This window comes from Crocodylus siamensis, chromosome 9 (assembly GCF_052110815.1).
Source record: "Crocodylus siamensis isolate JL-2025a chromosome 9, ASM5211081v1, whole genome shotgun sequence".
In the NCBI taxonomy this organism is placed as follows: domain Eukaryota; kingdom Metazoa; phylum Chordata; order Crocodylia; family Crocodylidae; genus Crocodylus; species Crocodylus siamensis.
In genome coordinates, this window is record NC_143403.1 from 5342584 (window position 1) to 5355312 (window position 12729).

At 38.8% G+C, this 12729-nt stretch overlaps 1 protein-coding gene across 1 annotated transcript in view; it reads right to left on the minus strand.

Annotated features, from left to right (window-relative positions):
* Positions 1–12729, minus strand: part of USP10 (ubiquitin specific peptidase 10) — a 55549-nt gene that overhangs the window by 15603 nt on the left and 27217 nt on the right. Inside the window, exons 5-9 of the mRNA XM_090061978.1 lie at positions 6984–7075; positions 5380–5489; positions 4768–4823; positions 837–940; positions 407–506 (exon numbers count right to left, since the gene is read on the minus strand). Of these exons, the coding sequence (XP_089918104.1) occupies positions 407–506; positions 837–940; positions 4768–4823; positions 5380–5489; positions 6984–7075 (462 nt within the window). The remainder of the gene's footprint in view (positions 1–406; positions 507–836; positions 941–4767; positions 4824–5379; positions 5490–6983; positions 7076–12729) is intronic.

Here is a 12729-nt window from a genome sequence, read left to right on the forward strand (position 1 = left end):
TCATGCCTTCAATAACAAGCTACTTTACTGTTATCAAACCAAGTCCTCATAGCCAGTAGAAGTGTTAGGTGTGAGTGAGATGCTTCCCCCTATAACTATTTTGACATAATACTTTTATGCTTTTCCAACAGATACTCTCCAGTAATAAACTTTGCAAATACAATCCCATTTTATCCTAGCTGCAGATTCTGAAAAGTCAAAAAAAAAAGTTAAAAGTTATACACTTGTGTCACGTAAGCTCCCTCTAGAGTTGTGCCACGTGGAATTCTACCATCAGCTTAACACATGGTCAAATCCCTCCCCTTAATGAGAATGCATCTCCCTCACCTTCATCTACTCAAAAATATGAAGACTTTACATGTTAAGTATTTGAAAAAATAAAGGTAAGCTTGCTACGAAAACTAACTTTCATTCTGCGGAGACAGAAGTTTCTTTAGGATGAGCATTTCCTCATGTAGTCCATTTAAGATGAATCCCAGGTATTCTTCAGCATCTTCTTGTCTGCCCTGAATAAAAGATTAAGCTATTAATACACTACTTTTGAGTGTCCACAGACTTAACGGTAGATATAAGACAAGACACTATCCTTTCCATTTTCAGGAAATTTCAAAAACGAAAAGAAATGTATCTGATTTCAGTTGTTATAACACAACTCGGAGCCTAAGGCTGAAAGCTAGTCTTAATGTCAACTATAGCTTCTTATAAGACTTCATCATGTGACCAATGTTATGGTTTTTATTTTATTTAGAAAAATTATCTTAAGAGCACCCACTGCTTTCAAATATAATCTGTTGTATATACACTGCAAAATAAGCAGCTTACATTTAAAACAGTACCTTTTCTGACAGACTAGACTTGATAACTGTCAACAGTCTATAAATGTACGTAGGTTCAAAAGCAGCTCCTGGCCGAATGTCTCTCATAATTTTATCACCTAAAGCTGCAAAGCAAACAGAAATGACATAGTATGAAGATAAGCCGTATGGAGGGTATTGTGAAGTGGAAAGTTTAAGGGGAAAGCATCTTTAGATTATAGATGAATCATGTTCTTCTATAACCAAGCTGTTAAAATTAACAAATTAAAAAAATCTATAATTTGTCTGACCTGAGAAAAATCAGTGTATTAAGATTTTTTTTAAAATCAGGTACTTTTCCTGTGAAATAAGAGTATATTTTTACAAATCTACTTTACTAGCTACCATAATTAACATAGGGCACCCTACAGTTCCACTTCAGATATTTTACTTACCAGTGTTTGGAACTGCATCTTACATGGATTTTTAATACATATTTGCTAAAGAACCTTGTATATCAGCAGCTTTTTAGGGTCTCAAACTTATCTTATTATTAAATGTAAAAAACTGAAGTGAGCTTTTCTTAAAATCAAGCCTAGGCTCCCTAAGTGACAGCTCCCTATCCCCGCAACTTCTCAAGAATCATGTATATCCATTCTAATGAGGAAGTCATCTAATACCTGAAAACACCAAACAGTATTTTAAAACATGTCAGTAGTCTCTCTGCTCTTCCAAGTAATGTTGACCAAAAAATGTGAAAGTACACACGGAAAACCCCCCCCCAAAAAACCCAAGGACAAATTCACAATCTGAGATCTACTTTCTCTATTTTCTGTGTCGACTGTGTACTCGGAGAGCCCAGGAGTAAACCTCCCTGCTTATGCTTCTACACCTAAGAGGCCACTCATTACATTATATTCGCTAGGAAAAAAGCAATACTTATTGACACTGAATGCTCAAACTGATACAGAGCTCTGGCCTCAAAAATTATGTTGACATTACCAGAATACAGTTAGTAACCAAAAAAATTAACCAACTGCAAAAGACACTTGTTTTCCAGCTTGAAATTTTAAGACAAACCACAAAAAATGTCTAACCTATTTGGAAACCATTAGAACAGCTGACTTTTTCCATCATGCTTCCTTACAGTATGAAACATACACCATATTTAATCCAGGATTATACTGAAATACATGTGCATAAATTACTCAAGTAAAAATATCTTCTTTCTTTTTAAGAAAAAAATCAGACTAAAATGAATTTAGAGATAAAATGAAACTGAAAAAGATATTGTAATTAAGGTAGGGAAGATCTTACTTCTTCCCCCTTCATGTATTCACGTGACAGATTTTTAAATTTTTAAACAGAAATCACACATTTGTAAAGTTTTTATATTATGTAAAGTAAGGGAAAAAACTAAAGCACAACTCAGGAATGATTGCTTTAGGACTGTATTGTTACACCTGGATGCAAAGTTTAGGCCCTTGATTAAAAAAAACAAAGGCAGACAACTACCTTAAAAACACTAAGATAAATTCTTGGGGTCTATAAGGGAGGATGATGATAACAGAAAAGATACAATAGGAACCAGGGCGGTTGAACAGAATCAAAGATTGTAAATAAACTGAAATCAAAAGGTTTGCCTACATAGGGCAAAACACCAAGCAGAAATATTTCAACTAGCTCCCTGTGCAGTAGCTCTCTAAGTAGAAACAGAATAGCCAGATCAGTGCACAGCACTGCATCAGAACAAATTTGGTCTACTTCTTAACAGGATTTTTTAAACCTAGTAAATATGCCATGCTGAAGCACCTAGCCTGCTTCCTCCTAGTGTGTGTAGTTAACTTAGGTTATCTGCAGGGTACTGCTTTATAGGGCTATGTGAAGCTTCGGTCCCTGATTTGATTCAGTGGAGATACGGCCTGTTTCGGTGGCTGAATCTCAAAATCTGAATCCAATTAGAGGACCCTTTAATCTCTCCGAATCGAGTTGGAACCCCTCCGAATCAATTCAGACAGATTCGGATGTAGATACATCTTTAAATGTTTTTTCTACACATCGCTAGGTAGCAAGAGCTCTGAACACTGTGGTGCTGGGGCAGATGCAGCATCCCACAGAAGCACGGGGGGCTCCCCAGCCTGTTTGGCAGCAGACCTAGAAGTGGACCAGAAGCACTTCTGGTCCGCTTTCTGGTCTGCTGGCAAGCGCACAGGGTGGCCCCTCACGCCCCTCCGGCTCTGCCACTGGTGCCTCTTGGGGCTGGGGGGAACCTGGGGTCCCCTGCAGCCAATCATTGAGCCAGGCACAGGGAGGCCCTCAGCGCACTCCTCGGCAGACACGGAAGTACTTCCAGTCCACATCCGGGTTTGCTGCTGAGAAGGCTGGAGAGCCCCCCATGCTCCTGTGGTATGCTCCATGCGCCCCAGCACCACAGTAATCACAAGCTGCATCTGCTACCTCAAGGTAAGTAAAAAAAACCTTTTAAACTGTGCCTGTGTCCGAATGGCTGATTCGTCAAATCAGCATCAAATCTTCAGATTTGGATTTGGCCCAATCAAAATCAGGGACAGTGATCCAAATCAATCGATTGAATCACTGTCCCTGATTCAGGCCGAATCGGAATCCGAATTGAATAGGGCCCGTTTCACACAGCCCTACTGCTTTATTCTGTTAGAGGCATATCCCACGACTTCAGCAGATTGTCCAAGTTAAGACAGAAAAGCAATGCTTGCAGTGCATGCCCTTTTAATCAAGCAAGAAGTAATTGTGGCAACTGGGAAAGGCCAAAGTTCATAAATGTTACTTCTCTAATGGGAGAAATATTCCTTTGACAGAGAGCAGTAGAATTAGTCCAAGAGCAGCTAAGAAACTCAAGGATTCATAGAGCCTGAAAGGAAGGAGGAGGAGAACAAATACTAATGAGCTCCCAACCATATTATGTCAGGAACTATACAAGCAACAACAAAGAGATGATTCTCTCTGTTATGGTCCAAAATGGGAAGAAAGCGCTGAACAGAAAAAAGAGGCAAGAAAAGGATATAACAGGGCTATATACCAGGGAAGAGGGTCAACCAAAGAGACGATACACAGACACAGAAGACTATTCCATATAAAGAGCGGCTAGACTAACAACAGATTGAACCAAAGGGAGAGCACTTGCCCATCATGTTACTAACCCTCTTGACAAAGATGGCACTTGGTTGATTGATGCAAGCACGTAATACAGAAAAGATCCCTGCACCATGAGCTTACTGTAGGGTATCAAACTCTTCTGGCTTATGGGCTGGATGATGGTCACTGGGCTAGTCTGCAACCCAGACCAGGACTGATCCCCCACGTAGAGCTCATGGTGCTCAATCTGGGTCCAGTCAACGCACAGCACATAGTACACATTGCCCTGGGGCTTGCTATGCCCACACCATGTGGGGCCACCATGGGATGTGTACTGGCTGAAGCCAGTGCTGCAGGCTGTACAGGGGGTCAAGTCCATGCAGCACCTCACTGAACCAACCCTGCATGCTGGCTCCAGGACCAGTCCAGATTGGGCTGCACCACAATCCATGTGCAGGGGTGCGGTGGTGGGGCTCTGCATATAGCCCATGTGCCAGACCCCTATTCCAAATGCAGGACAAGCCCCAGGGCCACTGCATGCAGTGTGCAGGACTGGAATGGCCATACATGCCATATGCAGCACAGGTGGGGCAGTATAGGATGCACTCTGCCTGCAGTGCCTCACCAGACTGGCCCTGGGTGCTGGTTCTGGCACAGCCCAATCCGGACCAGCCTCAGAGTCAATATGCAGGGTTGCTCCAGTGGCACAGTGTATGCAGCACATGGCGCCGGGATTGGCAAATGGGGTGGATCCAGCAACCCATAGGGTGGATCCAGCCAAGGGATCGTAAGTTTGACACCCTTGGCTTTTAATATTTAACGTAGAAATCTATTTTGAAGAAGGTGTTTACTCCCAACTCACCTTGTTTTGCTTTAGGAGGTACCGGCATATTAGTGAACTCATTCATCAAGCGAATGCTGAAATGAGACAGAAAGAACATCTAGGCATCATCAGCATATTACATAAAAAGTATTTGTGCAGGATAAGTTATCAGATAAAACAGTCAGAATATTAGATCACAGTAGTCCCTGACAAGTCCAAAAAAAACCCCAAGTCCACATTAGTAAGATTTAAAAAAAACCATGCACAAATTAACATGGTCATCCTTTGTCTCCCAAAGAAAAAAAAATGATTAAATGGGTTTTTGAGCTTTACTACACAGCCATGTTGCAGATTCAGTCCCCTTCAGCTTATTCAAAACAATCTTTCTGAGCTAAGCTGATCCACAGGAAATAAAACAGTGGAAAATATTCTCCCTCCTTGACTGCCTGTAAGTAATATCAGAAGTTGGCTATAAAATTAAAATGCCATTTGAAAGCTAAACTAAAATATCCCCAGTAATTTATGGGTCTTAAATGTTACTGTGTCAGTTTTCTTCAACTGCAGTAATACAGTGGTTTGCTAAAACACTGGGTTGAGTTCATGTACTTAAGCAAACTGAGACACTGAGAATTTGTAACCGGTTTAACTTACAAGCTGTCTATCATTGGTGTTGAGGTGCATGGCCGTTGTGATTTTGAATACATTGGAATGGACTTCATTAAATGATACATTGGAGGGCAAGCAACCAAGGCCTGCAATGTCTGTATAATAGTATTAAGGAAACAGTCACAAAAGCAAGATTAGATATTTAATCTCCAGTAATTTTAAAGCTTAATATTAATCTGAAACATAGACAATCCAATCATTACAATTAACGAACACACATTATGTAAGCTTGTTAAACAACTGACTCATAGAAATCACATTAAAAAAAACCTAACAGCATAACATGACTTAGCTTCAATCTATTCATCTCTTTCACACACTTCAAATCTTTCATCTCAAGGAAAACATACAATACAGGTAAAAACTAACTATAAAAACGTCTTTAAAAAAAAAAGAGAGAGGGAGTTTATAAATGGTAAGACCTTCTAGGTTTCCTGAAGAGCTATTAGGAAGAAGACAAAGTGAATACAGAACGTAAGACAGCTTTTCACCCTCAAAAAGTCCCAAAAATCAAATGTCTTGACCATTACTAGCAAAGCCAAAAATGAATGGAGGCATATCAATTGGAAACAAGGACAAAAAAGATCTAGGACTATAAGTCATTTACAAAATGACCATAATTGTGCAGTTGTGATAAGGTCTTGAAAAAAGCAAACTAGAAGCTGGAACATATGAGAAAATGCATTCCTGCAGACTGAAGGTAGAATTAACACCTTTCAACAAGGCAGCAGAAGAGACCTCATCTGAAATACTGTATACAATTCTGCCTATGTTCATGAAAGACTCCCAAACTGAAGCAGGACTAATCAGAATGATCATGAGAATGCACAAGTTACCTTTCAAGAGTGCTTACAAAGCACATGAAGGCAGGGAGGGGATATGACTGCTCTCTCTACATAGATGGACAAATAACCAAGGAAGATCAGCAACTTAAAATACCGGGCCAACGTTGGCACAAGAACAGACAGACATAAATCTGTCCTTGAATAAATGTACGCTAGAAATCAGAGAATTTATAACCAGGGGATTAAAATTTCTGTAACAGCCCTCCAATTGAAGTACTGGGGGACAAACAAGCTAGCCAGATTTAAGATTAAGCCTGGCAATTTAGGAACAGCGTCATATGACAATTGGTCTACAAGGGAACTGGATTCCATGATTAAGCAGGTCCCTTCCAGTCCTATGTTCCCAATGTACCTATTTAACTTATTTTGATTCACTTTCTTTGATTCTGTGTTGTCAACACAAAAAGCAGAAACATCTGCAAGGAAGGGATATGGAAAACAAAAGATAACATTTTCTGTAGGTGCTTTCTTAGAAAAAATAAAAACAAACCGACCCTCACCAGAATACCCCCGTTCCTATTATTATGTAAATATAAAGGGTTTTTTTTAATGCATGCATCATAGCTGAAGTGCATTTTTATTTTTATTTTTTTAAAGAAAAATACTAGCGAGCAGGCAACCAGGAATTACTTTGTTAATCTAATGTGAATTGTTTATTGTACAAACAGAACAAACTTAACTTGACAACTGCCATAATATACAAACATAAGCTTAAATTAAATTCATTCTCCAAGATAAGGATACAGCATTGATGTAGCACCAGTTTCCTTTATTGATCAGCCCTCGTGGTTGCAAAGATACTGGTTTATGTATTAATTTTACATTCTCCAGTAATTCTGTAGAATGAAAAAATAAATTTAGCAGAAGAGAGAGTTAAATTAGTTTAAAGATTTCATCATAGTAAAAATTATCCATCAAGATTCTTAAAATCATTAGATTGTAATACCTCAGAGTCCTCTTAAGAGCAATAGGAGATTGATATCAAATATACATTCTCTTTTCTATGGAAAATCATCTCGACTTTAGGTAGGAGTGAAGGCTGCTATATCAAAAGCTTTTCTAACTCTAATGATCTTCTAAAACCATTACAGGATTTGGGTACGGTTATTATTACTTTTTTATAACAACATGTATATTGGTTTTTTTCTTTGGGGAAAGGGGAAGTTAATATACATAACTCTTATCAATTTAATACTCTGACACTAATCTTCTAGAATGTGTGGCAAGCTTCTCCCCTGGTCTGAATGCAATTCAACTGAGATAGTCATTTTAGTTTAGAAGTTTCAACTTAACCCTGATTTATGCCAAAACTATCTTTGTGCAACAACAGGGATTAATGTTAACACAGCTCTGGGAAGTTTGTGTTAGCTGCTGGCTGGTTTACAGTCACAGAGGAAGTATAAAACATTGACCTATATAAAACATTGCCCATTGTTTTTTTTTCTTTCAAATGTCTCAGCAGTGGCGTAACTTTTAAGAACTTGAGTCAAATCTTGAAAATTGTTCAGGATCCACAACTGGGGCACTTAAAAAAAAAAAAAAAGGAAAAAAAGTGGCCAAATTTGCAACAGCGAGCACAACCGGGATTGAGCACTTTCGAAAGTCTTGTCCCTTACTCAGGAACCTGTAATAGGAAACTAGGCAGGAAGTTGTTTCTAAAATCTGAGCTGTTTAGAACTTGAACGATGGCAACAAATGTTTAAATGAAATGTGGAACTTAAGCAAATACACCTCCAAAATAAGAGAAAATTACTGTTATTTTTATTACAGTAGCATTTAGCTCCAAACTAAACTGGGACCACACAGTGCTAGGCACTGTAAAAATGTATCAAACACTACGGGTATTTCTATACCTCTTATTTCGGGCAACTCTAGGATTGCCCGCAACTGTGCTGAACCACACAAGCTGCTCCTCCCCCAATATTTTTTTGCTGTTATATATGTGAAACACAGGAGAGAGAAGTGGCAGGCAGACTAATTCCTAGTAAGGCCCACTGAAAAGCAACTGGAAACCCAAGCAGTGCCCTTTGAGGACTCATGCCGCCCCGCCGCATTTCCTTCTGTACTATGCTCAGATCACATCAGCGGACACAGGAAATAGGTGCAAAAAGGTCACAAGCAGAATCTCAGTATTTCAACCCTGCTTAGGTTGGGTAGACTGGGAACACACTTAAGACAAGGCGTAGGCTAAGGAGGAAAACTGGCTGGACGTACGCCAGGAAATATGAACCAGACATTGCCTGATGTTTCATTTGTGCCCCCATAAAAATTTTTATGGCAGCACAGATGCTGAACAGATGCCAAGTCCCTCTGCCACACCACATGAAAGGAAAAACCAGTGGCAGAGCAAAAGGTGCTAACAGATTTTGCTGGTTTATTGAGGCAGGCATCTGTTACCTCTGCAGCACTTTCCTGGCTCAGCCAGACCCGTGCCCTGGGTATGGTTGGGCAAGGAAAGCTGGGAGATCACATTACCCCTTGTCCTGTACCAAGGGGCAATGTGTTTCACCCTGTGAAGCAGATTAGCTGCGCCACAGCACAGTGATCCACTTCATTTGGCAACATCTAGTTTTAACCTTCCAGCCATAAGCCTGTGAGTTTGTAATGTGGGCGACTGGCAGACAAGGGTCAGAGCACAGTGGGCCTGGGAGCAACCCTAACTAACAATGTAGACATTCCATTAAAATCTTCACAGCAGGGATTAAATAGGTCAAATGCATCCAAAAGAATAAAAAGGTGTTACTGGAGAACTAGAGGCATTAAGTAGCGAAGCAACTTGCTCAAGATTACACAGCAGGTAAACAAAACTGTGAACAAAAGCCAAGTCCTTTTTCACACAGTATGCTCTACTAGATCATTTTTCTTCATTAACACGGATTACTCTGCAATGCTAATTTAGTGATTTTGTGACAAGTTCACTCTTATCAAAAGGAAACAGAATGGAAATCTCAGAACATTTAAATCCTTCACCAATCTAATTAATAACTATTTCTGGCATCAGGAAAGTAAAACCATCTAAAATGTATAAAGGCCCTCTCTACATGTTACATCTACTGCACATTTACCTGGTAAAACTTTGCAATGAATTCAGACTGGCTACATGTGCAAACTAACTATGGTGCCTTAAAAAGGTCCAGCAAACTATAGTTATTGTTGGAAAACGTGTAATAACTTGGTAGCTGGTTTCTATCCAGCTTTAATTTGCATGTGTAGCCTACGCCCCTGAAGCTGGGAGACTGCAGGTGCTGAAATCTGTCATTTGCCAGGGTGCCGCATGCACCCCGCCACAGTTGGGACACAGCAACTGCTGTGGTCTCCCAGCTGCAGGGGTGGTTGGAGCACTCCTGCAGCTGGGAACCCTATCAGCTCAGAAAGCTCCAAACTGCGGGAACTTGCTTCCTGCCAGTGCAGCGGGGGCCCAAGGTCAGGCCTATCCTGTATCAGCAGTAAGGCGTGATGGGATCTGATTAGTGATCCCACAATCACACTTTCTACCATGCACGTGGCATGGCAGGAGGTGCAATTACATGGGTTGCACATTAGATCCTATGGCACCTTTACCTGCATGTACAGACTGGCCCTAAATGGAAAGACTACAGCTTTTCCACACTGACACACACATTTGTGATAAAATGTTGTTTAAAGAGGTTCTGTATACTAATTTTACCTAACTGATTAATGCTGAAATGTTTCAGAAGCTGTAGCTAATGATTTAGTCTTAGAATATTTGCCCCACAAATTTTCCTTTAAAGGTAGGAATGCTTACAGGCTTATTTCTTGGAATTTCTACCAGAGATGTCCATTATAACACTGGGTATTTTATACCTCCAGTAACTGCTGTGTTAAAACCCAATTATCATGCTAAATCTAGCATCTTGCTTCCAAACCTAATGAACAGGGAAAAAAAAAAATCAAAAGTATAAACAGAAGCTGAAGTTTCATAAACACATAAACATACTTCCCTGTATTCTTTGCAGTTCTAGTTCTTAGGGTAAGCTAAACACTGTACTGTTCCCTTTTAATGGTAACTACTACTTTAGTTAGAAATCTGGAAAAAACTTGTTTATTCCATTCCCCACCCCCAGTATCTTCTTAAAACATCACTCATATCTCATTTTCTCAAACTTTTTAGCAGCATTTTATTAACACTAATTTGATAATCATACTATCATAACTTATTCCTTGTAGTTACATACACTCATTTAAATTCCAATTTCAGTCAATCAAGAAAGGAGGCAGAAATTACTCAACCCAAAATGACTGACTGCCAAGCCGATTTCTATCATGGTTTCAAAACAAAAATGAATCTATTTGGGAGCGTGGATTCTTGCTCTGAGGGAGTAACAGGAAGAAAAAGGATTACACATGTTTCCCCCTTTCTGAGTAAAATAAGAGGGAAATACTGACCCCATGTCGTAAAATATGGTCAAGCACTGGAAAGAGTTGTCAGTCACTCATTTAAAGCAATACTTTCATAGAAGTAAACTATTTACAAACATGTAAATTTAAGAATCTTATGATTGTGACACAATCCTTAAAAATCTTTTCAGCAAGAAATGTCCTCCTAACAATGTAAGCTAAATCCTTGGTGGAAAACCCAGTTTCTTTTGGCTCTCTCCATAATAATGCTAGACGGCAATTAATAACTGCCTTCTTTATACGTTCTACAGACCTAACTGTGACTTCCCATCTTTCAATCTGCCCTTCTAGAGCAATTAGTTTTTCCATCCATTTGTCATAGGTAATGTTCTACATTTTTATTCATTTCTCTCTTCCAGACTATCAAATTTGTCCACATTTGAAAGTATGGTGCCTAAAAACTGGACATGGTATGCCAGATAATACCTTCCTAGGACCAAACAGAACAATTACTTTCTGAGTCCTAACAAAGGCACTTCTATTAGTTTATCCAGAGTGGCATTTGTCCTTTTTACAACAGCACCACAAATGATTAATATTTCATTTTATGATCCAATATGACACCCACGTATTCAACGGCACCTTCCTAAGTATGATGCTGCATCTGGCCATTTCAAATCATTTATCCATTTTATCAAGATCATTTTGAATTTTAATCCTGTCCCCTGAACTGCCTTCAACATCTTTCTTTTAGTGTCACTAATTTATAAGTGTACTTTTTACTTCATCAGCCAAGTCATTAATAAAGACACAATCAGACTCAGTGCAGACCTCTGCAGAGTGTCTTAACTTGAAATTCCTTCCAGCTCAACAGTAAGCCACATAAGGAACCACGAATATGAATTTACAACTGGTGTGAAGAAGTTAGCCATTAGTCTGAAGTCAGGCAGAAGGCAGGGTAGAGATGCACCTTATAGACTAAGGTACGCATATGCATACACACTAAATATGTATATGTATATCTTAGTCTATAAGGTGCATCTCTACCCTGCCTTTTACAACCAGCATGCTAACCTCATCATGAATTCATCTACGCCAGATTTTTTTTTGCTTATAAGAAATCCATATGAGTATTAAAAATCCCTTTGAAGTCAACTTATTTCAGATCGACTCTCTCTTATTTACTAGTCAGTTATCCCGTCAAAGCAGTAAAATTAGGCTGAATTTAAAACAATTTATTTTTTTTTAAATCTGCATTTATCACTTTACTATAGTTTAGATGCTTATAAATAGTACATTTAATTTGTTGAATATATCACCTTATTTTTACCTTCTTCAGTGATTCCTCCCTCACCCTGAAATCCTATTCCTACATTTAAAAAAAACTTGTTGCGTTTCTGATTACTATTAACCCTTTTTTTGTGAAAAATAGTAGAAATTATATTTATGTTTCCACCTGTACAATACTTCAGTTCCAATATTAATTTCGGCTCTATTCTGGCAGTTTCTAAGGCAAATGCCTCATTTCATTTAACAGCAAATCCATCAGTTGCATGAACAAACTGTTTTAGGTCCGTCCCTGGCCCCAGATAAGGCATATTGTGAAATGTGTTTTCATATTTTACATGTATATATAAAGTATACACCCCTCAAACTTGCTTAATGTATCTGCTGTCCAAAACAGATTCAAAATGTTTTCCAATATTTAACAGCCAATATACATCATTATCTTTCTCTAAATATGAGAAATGTGACAGTGGAAGAGAGTTTTAATAGAGTGGTTTAGATCTTATGTTGATTGTCCTTTATAATTATAGCTCAAAGTTAGAGCTGTAACAGCATCACAAGTAAGTAATTTCTAATTAACTGCTGTCTCCTTTTCGAAAATGAACTATATTGCAGATGTCTCCTGTGTCAAAGTAGCATTATCAAGAAGCCAAATTGCAAAAGAAATGGAAGAAAAACCATGTTATGTTAGCATATTACAAACCAAAAAGTCTCTGCTCCCACCTGGTGGCAAAAAAACAGTAGTACAGGATTTATTAAAAATCCTGCTTTTTTAAACAAAAAAATGGCAAGGCCTAATTTAAGACTCAAAGATGTTAGTCTAACGTGTATTCCTAGACTTGAA